This window comes from Rhynchophorus ferrugineus, unplaced genomic scaffold, assembly GCF_030347505.1.
Source record: "Rhynchophorus ferrugineus isolate W39M unplaced genomic scaffold, kcgeb_rfMv2 rfM10, whole genome shotgun sequence".
Lineage (NCBI taxonomy): Eukaryota > Metazoa > Arthropoda > Insecta > Coleoptera > Curculionidae > Rhynchophorus > Rhynchophorus ferrugineus.
In genome coordinates, this window is record NW_027472589.1 from 7755310 (window position 1) to 7773670 (window position 18361).

General features: G+C 31.1%; 2 protein-coding genes across 2 annotated transcripts; both read right to left on the reverse strand.

Annotated features, from left to right (window-relative positions):
* Positions 1-3708: 3708 nt before the first annotated feature.
* On the reverse strand, positions 3709-12367 carry LOC143203719 (zinc finger X-chromosomal protein). Its single transcript, XM_076415980.1, has 3 exons — positions 12129-12367; positions 6197-6376; positions 3709-4591 (listed from the first exon to the last, which is right to left on the reverse strand). The coding sequence occupies exons 1-3, from the start codon at positions 12244-12246 to the stop codon at positions 4395-4397; spliced, it is 495 nt and encodes a 164-aa protein (XP_076272095.1). The 5' UTR covers positions 12247-12367; the 3' UTR covers positions 3709-4394.
* Positions 12368-14751: 2384 nt separating this feature from the next.
* Positions 14752-16434, reverse strand: LOC143203722 (uncharacterized). The gene is made up of 2 exons (XM_076415982.1): positions 16300-16434; positions 14752-15207 (listed from the first exon to the last, which is right to left on the reverse strand). Exon 2 carries the CDS (start codon positions 15185-15187, stop codon positions 14873-14875), a length of 315 nt encoding a protein of 104 aa, XP_076272097.1. The 5' UTR covers positions 15188-15207; positions 16300-16434; the 3' UTR covers positions 14752-14872.
* Positions 16435-18361: the final 1927 nt, after the last annotated feature.

Genomic DNA, 18361 nt, shown 5'->3' on the forward strand with positions numbered 1-18361 from the left:
AAACTAGTGCCATCTATGCGTTAGGCCCGGGACTTCTGAGCCTATGTGTTAGCTGTTTGTGAACAATACTTGTGTTTGTGTGTTGTATTCAAGCTGTTTGTGTCTCGTAAAGACATGACGAGAGAAATTATGCTTCAATTTCGTGGAATAACTGCAATAGTTACAGCTGAACTGAGGCTCCTTTTGACATTCGTATTTGCAGTGTCGCTGTAAGGAGGTCTTGTTCTTGTATTTTTTCGAACAGTTCAGACAAGGAAATAGGCCAAAAAATGCTAAAAAAATCAACGGTTATTATAATATCTTATATTAATTTAATGGTTAATGGTCATTCATATATAACAAGAAAATCTACTGTGTTGTATATAAATGTATATAAACAAGTAAGTTTGAATAGGGACATTTAATTGTTACGTCTACGCTTTTATATCATTTTCTACGACCTCGTGATGATTTATTTGGGTTTAGAACACTTAATTAGGTATCTTCATAAGTTTTTTTTTATCCAAACTCATCCAAAAAAAGATGATTATTTCAACTTCTAACAGATATCATTGAGCAACGATTCATAAAATAGACAGTACTTACAGTTTCTCCAGTACAGTTATAAATAAACTTGCCAATTCTTGTTGCACTCGTGCGCTTACCCTACCGCTGATGTTAGACTTAGGCTAGAATAAGACCGGAGGGCTAATAGAACTAAGTACGATGCACGATAAGAACTTAATCAAAATTATATAATTGATCATTTGGTCACTATAATGTAACAAAAAACTAAGGTTGTCAAATAAACATGTTCATTTGTCCATGCCGTTTTCTTATGTGCTTCAACAGATTATACTTCAGCTTCGCTTTGTACGAACAACTATTGCAAGAAAACTGGGGCTCTTTCTGACACTCGTATTTATGATGACGCTTCAGCGAATCCATACTTTTGTACTTTCTGTGGCACGTTGTGCAAGGAAACATTAGATCTGAAAACGTAACTAAATCACTATCTTTTATAATTACTTGTAAAATTACAGATTGTTGTTATGTTAGCAATTGAATAAATGTGAAAGTATAATTTAATGACATGTTTATTTAAAAATACCGTAATATTTAATACAATATATTTTATTCTATCTAACTAATAACAAAAAATATCTATATTCTCAACTTGAGATTTTTGATTATTGGAATACTAGTCGTCCCTTAAAATGTTAATTACAATTTAGCTTAATGGTAATACAGCAAAAATTGGAGCTACTTCCTGCAATTAATAGTGAGGTTATTGTTTCATTCTTGCGCATTCAATTTGTTACTCATCCTTCTTGTAATTATGCCTGTTTACAATTTTAAAAAATCACTCGTTAAATCAATTGACGTCTATATATTGTTACCTACAGAATATAACAGTAACTAGCAAAATTTACCTACAAATTAAATTCGTTTATTTTATTGTAGTAATAAATAATATTATTAGTGGTGTACTGTTAGAATAGTTCGGAATACGGGAAATATAAAGATGCTCTTTCATTTAGAAAATCCTAATAACAACTTGAAGAAAAATGAAGGACGAAATATATTGGCTTGTTAGGCCTATATAATTCACATGAAAGGATTAGATTTGTTTTTCAATTTTCCTTTATTGAACGATAGAAGCAACCAATAAAGATTAACGTGATGGCCAAAAAGAAAAATTACGAAATTATATATAAACGATAAGAAATAAATTTTTCCTCGACCTATTAGATCAATTAAATTAAACCAACTAATAAAAGCCAAAAAATAATAAGTTACACTTAAATTGTGTGACATCATCGTTTGAATGGTAGACGATGCACTTTTCGCTAATGTTAACTACAATAAAAAAGAATTGAAGGAAGCACCACGGTATAAAGCCTTTCATTTTCATTCATAAATTAAGTGATGTCTTTATCCTATCTAGATTCTTGAATATCATTGGTTGAGTATATTTATATAATCTGCTCCTTTTGCAAGCTCGGGATATGGGAAATATAACGAGGATTTTTCATATAGAAAGTAGTATTAACAAATTTAGAAAAATGAAGAAAGAAAATGCATTGACCTGCTAAAAGGCTATATACTCTATTCAAAGCTATTTTGTACATACGTCATCTAAATTTATAACGTCAAAATCTGTTTTAGTTCAGTTTGACTTTGACATACAAAAATTCTAATCTAAATCAAATAATTGAACAAAAATGTTATCAAATATAATGTATTTTAACATAATAGTTCATCTAAAAACGACAGTTAATTATATAGCCACAATAGTCTATAGGTTAGAGTTATAACCTCTTATCACTATTGCTTTCAAGAATTTTGATACGTCTGACAACTGGACGACTTTGACAGGCTCATTCGTTTACGTGTTCGAACTTAGCAGACAGCATTGTGTCTCTTTTTAACTAGAATAAAATCAGAAGAATAATATTGTCCGATTCTAAAACGAATTTACAAATTGCGTCAGAGAGTACATTAAACATCTTGGTGACGTATGTACAAAAATTCTTTGAATAGACTATAAATATATATAAAAATATTTTACTAAATAACAACAAAACGTTTTACGTTAGTAAATGTGATAAATAATCTTAGAAAATAGAGATTCTAAAATAATCAATTAAAATCAAGCCAAAAAGAATGAATTATATTTAAATTGTATCACAACATCATTGCTTGAATGATCGACGACGCTCGTTTCAGTTATATCAACTAAAAAAACTATAAATCATAATTTGTCTTTATCATATCTAGATTCTTTGTTAGGACTAAAGCCCCAAATATGTAAAACTCAGTCAAATACTTTCTCTATACAGTATATTACTAAAGTCATAATACTTAACATTGTTTGTAACTAATATTTTACGTAATTAAATAACCATTAAGGTTACAGAAAACATAATCATTGTTTGTAGTATTTAATTTAAAATAAATAGTAGTTAAACTAGCTCAGTTTATTCTTCTTTAGCTTTATTTAAAATACATCAATTCGTAATTAAATTTACAATAAATGGTATAATACAATTTTGTGTGCCAAATTTTCACAGCTAAAAAATACTGCCAAATATTTCATCACACTTGTTGATTATTACCATTTGTACAGTTAATGCGAAAATGACTGAAAGTAAAAGTAAATGAGAGCTTTGTGCCTTTAATTATAAATGTAATAAATAATAATTTAGAGATCAATTGTCTTTTTAACAATACGAGAGTACAATCTATCATATAACAGATAAATTTTAAAATTAACAATAATTTTTAAATAATATCAAATTCAAAATTCCTATTGTTACCAAGTATTAGGAACTTCCATTTTAGATAATATATTAACAAATTTTTTTGAATGCAAACGTTGGAAATAGTTATAGGACAGATCGAGACAGTTTCTTAGGCAATTTAATAGGGTCTTGCTATTTTGAAGGCCATGATATTGGCGGTTCTATGTCGATGCTTTATGTGTGAGAGAACGTGAGTTTTTTGGAACGCTCTGTAACCGCAATAGTGACAACTGAACCGTGGTTCTTTCTGGCATTCTCTAGTGGTGTGTCTCCAGAGTGAGCTTTTGACTTTGTATTTTTTTCCGCATGTCGTACAACCATACCAACCTAAAAAACGAGTTATATCAGTCACATGATAAGAACAACGAAAGAAGAAACAGCGACTGTGGTTAGTATTGAACATCTATTAAAAAAATAGGGCTAATAGAGAAAAATAGTTTATTACAGTGCAAAAATTGACAAATATAAATTGCGACTGTCAGAAAAAAACTAAAAAATTAAAATAAAGAAACAAGTTTATTAGACTCACCAAGGTTTTTAATTAAAATAATCGATATTAAATTAAACAGTTACCAATATCCGGATAAAAAAATAGGATTTTGAACAAAAAGCTTTGTTCTGTAATAGCGTCTCTCACTCACTATTTTTTAAAGATCCTCAACTTAAGTAAATCTGATCCGGAGAGCGTAGAAATAAATATGAAAATAATTAACAAGAAAAAATAACTAATAAAATATATCATAAAAAATATTTATTTGAAGAAATTGTGATTTTTAAAATAAATACTCACTCAAATAATGTTACTAAATACTATAATCTATATCTAATAATATACGAGAGTAATATCCATTTCCTATGATATATATTTTTATTTCTTTCGTTTTATAACTTAACAGTTCGAAAAAATTGCAGACGAGATTCAAAATAACAACCTAAAATTATAAAACCTATTATACAAAAAATATAATTTAGTATTTTCACCTATAACATACACATGAAGCTAAAATACACTAAGTACAATTAGTTTAGTTCGTTTCTGTTTAACCAGAAAAATCTCAATGTAACTTTATAAAACATGGCTTTTAACCATGAAAAAACCTGTGATAGTCTTTAAGACAATATATTTGCCCTGGATATGCCATGTTGTCTGTTCGTATGTCTGACCCAGCACGATTTTAAGTAGAATTTAAGGGGGCAATATTGACACGAGAACATAGGACTCTTTTGGCATCGGTATTTCTCGTGAAGACACTTGGCAGACCGAGTGTTAAATATCTTGTGACAGATGCTACACGAAGGTTTGTTGCCTAAAAATCAAAATCGATTAAAGTATATTTGTATACCTCCCGATATTTACTAGGACTATGAATTAATTTTAAATCATTTATTATAGATAAATTTCATCATTTATTTTTATCAACAATAACTCATCTTGTTGGTGAGTATTTTTTATCACATCTCATGTTTGAAGAATATTTGTAGGAAGTAGGAGTAGGTGAATTAAAAAGTCTGGCACATAGATGGCGCTACTAGAATTAAATTCATATATGTTTTAGTTAGCCATAACCCTCAAAAGATGCGCGTATAAATTTGACAGCTCTCGGATCATTAGTTTGTGAATTACAGCATTTTGAGTGAAGCAATTTTTGTGATTGTAAAAAAATTGATAAAAAGGAATTTCGCGTGTTGATAAAATATTGCTATTTGAAGGGAAAAATACAGTTGAAGCAAAAGCTTGGCTTGATGCCGAGGATTGATGCCCAGGAAAATCAACCATTAAGGATTCGTATGCTAAGTTTAGACGTGGTGAAATGAGCCCAAAATAGGTTGTTACCGACGAAAACATTAAACAAATCCATAAAATTATTTTGAATGACCATAAATTATAACTGAATGAAATAGCAGACACTCTAAAGATATCAACAACAATATTTGGGTATGAGACATCTCTGTGCAAAGTGGGTGCCGCGCGACCTCACTTTTGACCAAAAACAACGACGAGTTGATGATTCGGAGCAGTGTTTGAAGATGATGATGTTCTTGCGTCGATATGTAACAATGGATGAAACATGGCTCCATCATTTCACTACGAAGTCCAATCGACAATCATCCGAGTGGACTGCACACGATGAACCCGCTCTAAAGCGTGGGACAACGCAACAGTGGGCTGGAAAGGTTATGGCATCTGTATTTTGGGATGCGAATGGAATACTTTTCATTGACTACCTTGAAAAAGGAAGGACCATCAACAGCGATTATTATATAGCGTTATTGGACCAATTGAACGACGAAATCGCCGAAAAACAGCAGCCTTTAAAGAAAAAGAAAGTGCTGCTTTACCAAGATAATGCAATGTGTCACAAGTTAGTGAACACGATGGCAAAAATCCATGCATTGGGCTTCAAATTGCTTCTTTATCCACCGTATTCTCCAGATCTGGCCCCCAGCGACTATTTCCTGATCTCAGATCTCAAAAGAATGTTCGCTGGGAAGAAATTTTCGTCGAATGAAGAGGTGATCGACGAAACTGAAGCATATTTTGAAGCAAAGGACAAATAGCACTACAAAAACGGTATCGAAAGTATTCAACGGTACGATATTCAACTTAAATCCCTTGAAGGGAATTAAGTTGAATAAAAAAAAACTAACTTTGTCAAAAAAAATGTGATGTCCTGTTAATCACAACCTAGTGATTTATTTGGTTTTGATGCCAGTCTTTATAAATTTGGTGACGTTCAAGTTTACTTTCATTTGGTATGAGGGTGTGTTCTAAATATAGTAAGGGTCTTGTCCTGGCCAAAATCTTGAAGCAAACTCCAAATAAGAAAAGAATTCACAGTCCTTATAACTATGATTGAGAGGTGAATAATAATTCTGAAAAAACCTAAAGAGATTTTTTAGTCGTCACTTACTATCGTCAGCTGGCAGATGTTGATTTTTTATATGGGATATTAGATGGATTTCTTGGAAACTCCTATAGCTACAATATTGACAAGCATATCGTGGTTCCTTCTGACATTCCCCAGTGGAATGCCTCCAGAGGGTGCTTTTCGCTTTATAGTGTTTGCCACAAGTCGTACATTCATATGGACCTAGAAAACAAATAAAATCATGTAAAGAGTAGCTATCAAACATCCAACTTTTCAATGCTTCCTAAGTTTAAAAAAAAGAACTAGTACAGACTAACACTATATTTTATTGAATAAAAATTAATTAAATCTTACTTTCATTAATATTCATAAAATAATTCTCAACGTTTCAAATACAATTTGTATAAAAAGTCCTTATTTTAACAATCTAACACTAATTACAATTGTAACATTATTGTGCTTTTTATTATTATTTTATACATAAATAAACTATTCCAAACTGATTTATTTCTATACGAAAATTTGTGTGATCAAGCAGTTTGTTTTAAATACATCTAGTTTAAAACTCCTGTAGCAAGTAGAAATACTCCACATATGCATAAATACGAAAACATAATATGTCACTATTTATAATAGGTTTGTAATAAGAAAGTAATTAACGTTAGCAATGCCATAGAAGCGAAGTGTGCTAGAGGTTATAAAACTCTGTCCTATGTATTTAATGAACTATTTTTAACTTTGATCGCGTGTTTACTTAGCATTATTCCATAAATTGTGAACAGTTAGAAGAAAACGTTTTATTTCTTACGCCTCTTGATACTTCGATGACCAATTTTGGTGCATGCCAAAAATTATATGAAGATATAATCAGAAGAATCTTTTCAGAAGTGAAAAGACGTATATCTTTAATGTTTGGAATTGAATGTTCTTTCTAACATTCTCCAGAATGAACTCGGCCCCACATGAAAGTAAAACCAGTTATAAAAGAAGAAACATTTACTTTTTTCTAAGTTCGAGATTTTACCTTAACAAGAAAATAAAAATCCGGACTTGATTTAAGCTTTAATTTCAACTGTATACATTAGTTTGGTATGCATTCGTGATGGATGTAACATAACAAACAATTTTAAGTTACTTCGATTCAACATATTACGTGCTTTCATATTAATACATTTTTACATTTACCACTAATATATTTTTTACTTTAAAAAGATATTTATTGAGAACAATTGGTGTAATATATATTAACGAAAATATTTTCCATCATTTTCTACTACATTTAAATATCTTTCTGACAACACTTGGTATCGTCACCATAGAGTATATATAGAGGTTTTCCTTAAAAGGCGAAACAGAGGAAATATTTTGCGTGGTTCAACTAATGCTGACTATGAGACCATTTTTTTTGATTGGGTTTTTTTTATTTTGAAGGGGTTCATTTATTTGAAACAAATGTATATTGATTAATATACTTATAATTAATATTTTGGCTTAAGGCTTCTTAACCGAGCTAAAATTTTCAACAATTTTTAGAGCAGCCAGATGAGCTTGATTTTATAGACAAGAGATTGTCTCATGATTGTTTATTATATTGTAAATAGATCCTTAAGCTGTCTCTTTAGTTCTCGATTTTACCATAATAAGAGCACAACAGCAGTTATTATATATATCATACATTTTAATTTTTTGTTGCTGTTCTTTAAAACATTACTTTTTGGTATGTTTTCTCCATTCTAACGCATATCATACAATTTAACCGTTTTAAAAATTACAATGGCATTTTAAAAATAGTTATAACTTACCTCAATACATTATGGTGTTGAACAAGTAAAATATTAACAGACAGAGATTTTAGCTGTGCTGCTCTCCTTTCAGTATGAGGAAACAAAAAGATATGAACTTTATTACATATTATTTAAATTGATAGCACTAAAGAAATATGAAAAAATAAAAAAGCACTATATACAATTATGATTATATTTACCAGGAGATATATTGTATATTTATAAAGAATTCTATTTTAAAATTGTCTTGAAAAATTGCATTTGAGTTTTATTTTAAATTTAATTGGTCAGAATAGAATGTGATGTTAGAGGTTGGTCACGTGATGCGTATGAAATCCTGAGCCAATGACATGCTTTCTTAAAAAATATTTTCTTTACAGGTCCCTGTAATGATAAATTAAACTAACCAATGAAAATAGCGAAATGACGTTCTCAGTGCCTTCCTGCTGAGACCACGCAAAACTATTCTGAAATTAAACGCATTAAGTTAACACTCTATACATTACTCTATGGATCATACTGCGTCAAAAGAACGATGTCTCCTTCTTCTTGTTCATCTTTTTGCAACCATACATTGTTAAATTTGTTCAACTGACATCGAAACACATCTTCAGTAACAGTTTGATTCGGTTTTAGTATCTCGTAATACACCACACCTTGCTAATCACAATATCTTCGAAGAAATAGTTTTTGGGTCGATGTGAACCATTCTCTAGGACTAATCCGTGACTTCTTACATTTGGCACTTACATACCAGACCCACTTTTTACCCACCTCTGGAAATAGTTTAGCGTGACTGTTTGAAAAATCTAATCTAGGGAGTTTGATCTGGATTTTCATCTTGCAAGTCTTGCAATTCATGGTGTTTTTGGTTCTACAGGCCATTATTTCTCATTCATATTAAAATAACCACTTTTAAACTGACATATTACGAAGCAGGATCACCATGAGTTTGAATGAGAGCACTGAAACTCTCAATAATACCAATTAGAAAACTCTTATTTTACCTAAAGAAATGTCATGAATGAATGAATGAATGTCACATTGATACTTCGCATTTTCACCAATAAATATCCCTGATAAAAGTAAACAAGCACATAATACATTGCACTTTATTTGAATATTGTCCATCAATTTTTAAACTTTACAACAAAAAAATAAATTGTTATGATGCGAGATTTAACATCATCATTCTAGTGGATGATAGATAATGTAGTCGATACTGAAACAGATTTTATAATGAATGCTATTGGCGGAATATCTATCGCTATACAAGCAAAAAACTTATTATACATTGATTCATACTTAAAAAGCATATGCAATCATATATAATATCAATTCTTAAACTTTACAATAAAAAATTAAGGTATAATGACGGGTGTCTTAATATCATCATTGTTATGGATGATAGCTAATGTACTCGACACTGAAACAGATCTTATAATAAGTGAAATTGGCGGAATATATATCGCTATACAGACAAAAACCTTATTATACAGTGATTCTTCCTTAAAAAGCATATCCAATCATATATGCTAGATACAATTATTTAATAATCAGATAAATTAATTTCAAGCTGTGAAAAATAACTATTACATAAGAAAAGTTTATATTGTTACCTAAAAATTTGTATCTATATTCGAGAAAATTAACACGAAAAAATATAGAGGTAGAGAACTTAAAATTATCATTAAAAATTAACATACAATTTGCATAAAAATTACCTACTTTAGCAATAAATTTAAAACTAACTATAACTAAAATATTGATTTAAAAAACCTTTCGGTTAAAATATCCAGATCTGCCAAAAGATCCTAAAACGTTGACATAATTGTTATTTTATATGTGCATGAAGTAAAAACGCTTATATATAAATATATAGTAGCGTTCAAAAGGAATAAGATTAAAGATTCAGTTGGATCTACTTAGGTACGATTGAACGTCTATCTTCGTCAAGCCGTGTTGTCTCTTCAAGTGATTGACCAGGTGGGTTTTTATGTAGAAATTTCGTGGGCAATATTCGCAGAAAAACGTTGGACTCTTCTGACATATATATTTTTCATGCAGACACTTGGCCGACCGAGTTCTGAAGATTTTGTGGCAAATGCTACACGTCGGTATACCTACTAAAAATACAACACGTTAATTCTTATTGTATTAGGCTCGTGAAAAAGTAATTCAGGCTTGAGATTTTGCAAAATTTATTTCCGTTAAACAATAACGCTTAATTATGTAGGTGTAATTAATCGGTAAATATTACTTTATGACCTGAAGAAAACACGTGACTACAGGAAACTTTACATGCTCGATAAAAAGTGAAAACAAGAAACAATAACTTTCATTTTCAACATAAAATTCATCGTCAAATAAGCTTAACAAATAATAATCAGAAAGATTAATCGTAAAAAAGCAACTGGATATTATGATATATTAACTACCAGAGATGGGAGTAGAATTATTAACATCCATATTCTATGATATATTACGAATTAGTTATTTTCCTAGCATCTGGAAAGTAGCTCAAAATAATGATTCTCAAACCAGGACAAAAACATAAGATGTCACCTCCTACTGACCTAAAAGTGTATTACCGATAATCCCAAAATATTTTGAGAAACTGTATATAAAGAGGCTCAAATGTATAATAGAAAAAAGAAAAATCATTCCAGGACATCAATATGGTTTCCACAATAAGCATGAAACAATAAAACAAGTGCACAGCTGCATTTTTAGACATATCTTAGGCCTTTGATAAAGTATGGCATACGAGATTAGAGGTTAAATTAAAGAAACTTCTCCGTCATCCAGATTATGAGCTAGTAAAATCTCATTTCACAGATCGTCATTTTACTGTAAAAAAAGGCGATGGGTATATCGAATTAAATGCAATATATTCAGGACTTTCGCAAGGTACTAGGTCCACTATTACATTTTCTGTACACAGCTGATCTACCTACAACAAAAATAACCACTGTGGAGCTCATGGAGCCTAGCCATAGCATCAATCAATCTACAAACATACCTTATTGAAATACAAATATGGCTGAAAACATGGCATATTAAAGCCAACGAAACAAAATCCAGCTATATAAATTTTACGCTGCATAGAACAACATGGCCACCAGTCTATATCAATAATGGTGAATTCGCAAACAGATCATATAAAATCATATAAAAAATAATCAGCAGAGCAGTTTAGACTCAAACTCAAGCTACTGTACTGGTTAGTCCGAAGATACTCTCAAACCCACTAGTAATCTAACGCAACCAAACCGAAGTTCTACGATTAATTGCCAACGCTTATCGCTACGTAACCAACAAAGAGCTGCGCGATGACTTCAAAATCAAATAGATAACAGAGGATACTAAATATCTTGGTATACACCTAGATTGACGCCCAACTTGGAAGAAGCCCATATTCGCTAAACGGAAACAACTTGGCCTTAAACTCTACCAAATGTATTGGCTTATAAATGTATACTCAAGCCTATTTGGTCCTATGGATTCCAACTGTGGGGAACCTCTAGCAAGTCTAATATATATACATGAAACAACGGTTCAAAATAAAGCGTTGCATGCCATTGTCGATGCCACGTATTATGTTTCAAATGAAATAATACAATGCGACATTCCTCTAGAACCAATAACGAGTATAATTCGACGTATTTGTGAGAAGTACTTCGAAAGAGTGTCAGTGCATCCCAATGTACTCACTAATTAGCTAAATATGCGAAATGACAGTGCGTAGACTAAAACATCTAACACCATCCGATCTGATTATTGGACATATATCGACTAGTAAACTAGTATTTTATACAGGAGATCACTTAATGATTTTCTACATGCCATGTATATATAATATAAACATAACAAATACCTATTGCCCTCTGAGCAGATTGTGGAACTATTAACAGTAATAAAAAAATTAAAAACATTGGAGGAATAGACTAAGCACATACACCATATCGCCCAGTTTTTACTCCAGGTGATTATTGTTTATGTATTATCTTTTATTTCAATCGAAGTAAAATTTTCATTAACGTTAGATATTAGTACTAGAAAAACTTTTGTTTTTTTTTTTATAATAATAGTGACTTTGTAAAATAAAAGCTAGTTGATGATTATTTTGAGACATGGATCACTTTTTAACCAATTTTTCTGAATATTTCGCAATTCACTGTATTACTTACTGGTTTTATCCCCTCGGTGGCGAGTTTTTATGTGCGATAAAACGTGGATCTTCTGGAAAGCCTTATAGCTGCAATAATTGCAGCCGAATGTCGGTTCTTTCTGACATTCTCTGGTCATGTGTCTCCAGAGGGAGCTCTTTGCTTTATATGGTCTTCCGCAGGTCGTGCAAACGTATGGCCCTACAAAAAAATTAAATCAGTTACACAGAAACTATACTGGTAAAAGAAGAAACATTTATCTAAAGGAACTGTATAATTTAGGTTGTTAAATCTGATTAATTGTTATGTTGATACAATTCAAAGAGCGATTTGTTGGAATGTTTCGAGGATGCTCTAAAAACAGACTTTTTCAGCATATTAAACATTGCTGTAAGAAAGAGGAATAGATTTAAGTATTACAAGATGTTTAGAATCATTTTGAACATACTACTTTGAAAGGCATGAAGCTTTCAGTAGTCCTTTCTGGAAACCAAGATGAGATATGATTTTGATTGATTGATCAAACCATATAAAATATACCACAAAACGTATTATTACCTGACACCAGTTAGAAGAAGAGTATAAATATCTCTCTCAATACACTACAATAACTCTCTCCGTTAGCTTGATGGGCTTGACATGATCTTTCATTATTTTTATTTGCTTGAGTAGCTCCTTTTGTTTCCTTACTATGTTATTTTTTACTATCATATTGAGGGAACTTTATTAAGTAAAAATACATCAAAAACTATAATACACTTTCTATATATGGAATATATAATTCATAATTACTTATGAAATATCTAGAACTACAAAATAGCAGCATTATTATCTATTTTTTGTAATGATATTGAAAGAAAATAGTATGTTCTTACGATTAATTCTCAGTATTTGCATTCAATATAGAAACACTTTCCAGGTGTAAGAATTTAATTTGCTTTGTGTTTTATTTGAGTTGAAATATTTGGTCTGCTGCAAGAATCACGCAATTACGATGAAAATGAATCAAATGAGAATTAGGATTGATTATATGGATGAAGTGAAAAAGAGATGCAATGTAGTTTATTCAAGGATTGGCCGTGAAGACAGAAAATAGGGAATTATTGAAAAACGATATGAAGATTTTCAATGCCAGAAAATTGGAAGATAATCTAATCAAAATATATCATATAAAATCATATAAAAAATAATCAGCAGAGCAGTTTAGACTCAAACTCAAGCTACTGTACTGGTTAGTCCGAAGATACTCTCAAACCCACTAGTAATCTAACGCAACCAAACCGAAGTTCTACGATTAATTGCCAACGCTTATCGCTACGTAACCAACAAAGAGCTGCGCGATGACTTCAAAATCAAATAGATAACACGAAGTGATCCAAGATTTCGCGTTAAAACATGAAATAAGGTTGCTAAATCACAGTAACATGGAAGCAATACAGCTGATGGGCAACACGCAGGAAGTATATTATTGACATTAGCTTAAGTAATTTTTGTAGATTAGTTTAACATTAATTTGGAAAATGCATACTGATGTATTAATCCCGTACTCTCCTGCAAGTCCAACACAACAGTAGTAATACATCAATTGTAAATTAAAATTGTACTAACGATGTTTAATTTAGAATATAATACATAAAATAACTTTTTCAAAGGTTTTTTTCTCCATACTGAACATTTTATTTGGGATTTTAAATAATAACAAGCATTTTGCGTTATAAGCTGCTTTATTTTGCAGATCTATAACATATTGATCTTGTGCCTGCGGCGTAGGTGTGTTTGTAAATGGACCTTTTGACGAGCCCTGTAGTCGCAATGATGACAGCCAAATTTTCTCTCGTTCTCACACTCGTAATTTCGATGTTTCCCCAGACCGCTGGCGGTTTGATATTTACGGTTGCAGGTGGGACAATGATATTTCGTAACTGAAAAAATGATTGGTTAATAACTAGCAGGAAACAGAACGACCAACCGAGTGTGTTAAAGAATATTTACAACACATTTGGTAATAACAATAAAACAGTTTACTACTGTGTTACAAATAATATGCTTATAAGGGCCATTCTAAGTTGAGAGGTTAGAATTTTTATCCAATTATATAACAATTTTATAGAAAAAGTATGCAGTCAATTTGTTCAATTTATCTTGTTTTATAAGATACCAGGGGATACACTCAATACATAGGAGTGTTTAGATATACAGGGTAGAAGAATTTATGAACAGGAGAGAGACTTAACAGGCGACAATGAAAGCAAAAGTGCGTGCATGCATTCTAATCCAGCTTGACAGAGTCTTTATGAAGTTCAGGATGCCAGAGAGATAAATTAGTACAATTGTTAAATATGTTTATAAAATATTTGTTTCCCAAGATATCGTTTTTTTGCCTTTTTATAGCTTTATGGCGGTGGTTTGGACCTCTCTGCCATGACAATGTTTCACATTTTATTGCCTCTAGCTTATTTGGAAAAGGAAAAAACCCTTATACTCAGGAAATTGATGTCAGTTTCGCGAATCATTAATATCCTTAAGAGCGACTTATTTTTTGACTCAATTGAACCAGCGTTCCGAATATTATTCAGCAAATTACACGAAGTCATTGAACGCAGTTATGCCTTCACTGTCGTCTGATTTTAAAGTTCCTTATGAGAGAAAACAAACTCTTTTTATGAACCAACATTATTTATTCATTACATATTATTACATTACCTTCTAAGTCCAAAATCAAATCTCATGATTATTTAAAAACACAGAAAAAAAGTGAATTTCGATCAATTTTCTCGAGGCGATAGTAGCATCAGATCTTTATTATCCAAATTAGAAGGGGTTACAGAGGCGTCACTTTTGCTTTGTGCCAAACGCCGTCTCCTCTTTCTCGCTTTTTCTCTCCACAATTTCCTAGCTTCTCTCTGTTCACGGGGGTTCATTTGGTTCACAGTTTTAATAATTCCTCTTTCTTTTTTCCTCTGATACTTTTCGTGTTCTTTAATTTTTTGTTGTACGTACTTATCGGGGTTAATTTTTATGCGTTGGTATCTCAATCTTTCCGCCGCGCGTTTCTTTTCCAGGCGCTCTTCACGCGTCATTTTTTTCCTGCCACCATATTCTGCAAAAGGCAGAGTATGATTAAATATGTGAGATAAGTCAAAAGAGCAAAAATGTATATTAAATGAAATACGTAACAATCCATGTATCTCTCTTGGACATGACGTCATTCCCTTGACACCTTACGATGACAGGGGAGATATGACCGGGAAGACTTAAAACCATAAAAATACTTTGATCTGACGTTTTTATATCTATCTTGGGCATAACGTCATTCCCCTGGTATCTTATGAGGCAGGGGAGATATGACGGTTTATTTGGTTATAAGACAAAAATAATCATAACTATATTTTTTTTATTAGAGAAATATCAAAACTTATGCACAAATAATAGTAAGAATACACATAAAACAAAATCTTTAGACAAATAATCACAAAATAAAGTTACCAGTGGAGAGATCACATTCACTGATCTATAACTGAAGACGCAAAACAAGTTTGTTCAAGATCATGACTTCTCACGACAGCGTAAACAAACGTTGTTTTGAAGGGGTACAAAAATGTGGGGGACGAGACGAGCAAAATGTATGGCACAATATTTTCTATGAATACTATATTTTTTATTAGTATATTTTATAAAATTATGATATTTTAAAAAATCTATTTTATGTATTTAAAATAAATTTTTTGTTATATTTTTAAGTCTCCTTCTTACCAACTAGGGTTTCTGGACTGGACCTAATGTTTAACGTGGGCTTCCACCTTGGTCCTCGGCATTAAGCGAATGACCAACTAGAAGATCATACCAGAAGACATCCGGTCTTACCCAGCATGGTTACTGGCGTGATTGGGATCATTTTCCATGTCGGATTTTGCGCTCTTTCTAAGGATAACCACAAATGTTAAAAAACCATAAACATAAAATTACGGCCATGCCCCAGCAGGATTCGAACCCGCCACTATCGCAACAACTGGAGGACCATCCTCTCGTCTTTACAACTGCGCCAACCAAGCCGGCTTTTAAAATTATTGCTTCACGAATGGAATTTGTTAAGGGACAGGCCAGGTGAGATACGTTTTCATGATAGAGGTACTATTGCGACTAAATTAAGTAAATTTAACAGGCCATTTTTTATAGTGGACATCGAAATTACCTCTTAATTTAGAAATATTGAATCATTTAACATATATGTCAATACGATTTCATAGTTCTGGAGTATTTTTAAGCCTGCCCAAACAGTTTCTTTCTTTTCAGCTTCTTTATACAATCGGTATTGATTTGAGTTAAAGTTCGATTATCTTGAAGCTAGATAACTGCTGTTTCGTCAGAATTATGTTAGATTTGTTAGTTTGAGTCCCAGTGCTCTTGCTAGTAGAAAATTCTTAATAAAATAAAGATTATAAAGTTACGTTTTTTTATTATTACCACTATGTGATTATGGTACTGCCTATGAGAATGCTTCTGATATCCTTATTTATTATTATTGTAGGTGGAATACTTAAATTCTCTATTAATTCGTCCATCTTGCTCGAGAATTTCTCGAAATTTAAAAATAACTTATTATTAAAAATTGTAAATATATTGGCCACCTCAATGAAAATAAAGTGACGTTGCTAGAAGTTGATATGTTCAGTATAGATGTTGTATGGATTTTGTAAATTCCCATGTTTCATAAATTCGGTCCATGCTTGTTTTTGCAGAATGTGCTTGTTCCTACGTCGGTCTTTAGAATTATTTTATCCCCTTTTGTGTCTTCTTTACACTGTAATTGATCAAATACACCAGTATTTTGTTATTTCTTTATTTCTCATTATATTATGTCTATATTATCTTTCTGACTATTCTAAGATATCTCATTTTCTGCTACTTGTCATTCATTTATTCATTAACGTGTTGATATCCAAGCTTCGTCTTGGACAAGAAAATAAAGCTGGAAGAAAAAAAAAGTTCCATTTTGTGAAATAAAACAAAGATATACCACAATAGATTAACTTAACAGATTAACAAGATTAACTAGATTAACAAAACACAATAACACATATACGGCATTTATATGCAACAAGGATTAATATACTTGAATAAAACACGTAGTGATACATTTAACCAATTACTATTTCCATAAAAATACATACTAATCAGATTTTAGCTTATAGGGACTTAAATAAACTCATTGACTAGCTAATTTTAATTTTATTATTTAACTCAAGAGAATACCTGAAACGTTCGTATAACATATTCACGATATATACCATCATATACATTAAACCAAACGATTTTATTTGCTTTTCAGGTACACTCCGAATATTTGTGGTAAAACTCCGAATCATTCGACAGAAACTGATAAAATTATTCGATGTTTTACGCGATATTTCTGAACAAAATGGTTCAGCTCGATCGAATCGAACTTGTTGGAATCCTCATAATTATACATATTATCACATATAACTCTACGATGGATAATATATAATAATATCATTTCAAAATTTTACAGAGCGCATATTTAAAAAAATGAAATAATAAACAGACTAGATCATTCTCCTCTTGGGAATGTTGTTTTTTTTGTCATTTAAACTAGTAATTACGAGACTCTGTTCACCAGTGTTAGAGCCCTTCGTTCATAACAAATATGCAATTAAAAAATGCAGAATTAACTAATTTTACTATAATACTGAATTATTAAGTACACTATTTAATAAATACTTAAAGTAATTAATTAAACTTCACAGGAATTTCAGAAATCAGACCTATATATTTTACAGAGTAACTATAGGAACAAAAATAGATGGTTTAAAATTTTGCATGGCCTTTGGGAAAGGTGGTAATAAATTTACTAAAAGTTACATGGTGATGATAATTATGGAAATGTTTATTCTTAACGCATAATAATAAAAAGATAACTACCATGATTTTTGACCCTATTAAACGTTCAGGCCAGTATATGCATTAATTATTGAAACTTTCCATGGTGTACTTCAGCATGTAATTGTTACTTTTATCTTGTTTGTTCCTCTTTTATATAAAGTATGTAAATTACGGTAAAAATTACTGAAATTATAGTTAGATTTGTTAAGGCAATTTTGTACAAAGCCAGATTTTTCACAGTTAATCAGTTTAATCCATATTGTGGCAGTATTGGTATTCCTTCTTAAGCTCCGAGGCAAACCTGGTTTCAATATATTATTACTGAGTGTTGGATTGGCATAATCCTTACTCTG

Excerpts from the sequence above, each read along its gene's own strand:
- LOC143203719 (XM_076415980.1), bottom strand. The coding sequence starts at position 12,246 with ATGACCAGAGAATGTCAGAAAGAACCGACATTCGGCTGCAATTATTGC. Across the intron at positions 6,377-12,128 it reads CCACCGAGGGGATAAAACCA|GTCCATATGAATGTACGACT; the intron begins GTAAGTAATACA and ends TTTGTTTTCTAG. Across the intron at positions 4,592-6,196 it reads ACATCTGCCAGCTGACGATA|GCAACAAACCTTCGTGTAGC; the intron begins GTAAGTGACGAC and ends TTTGATTTTTAG.
- LOC143203722 (XM_076415982.1), bottom strand. The coding sequence starts at position 15,187 with ATGACGCGTGAAGAGCGCCTGGAAAAGAAACGCGCGGCGGAAAGATTG.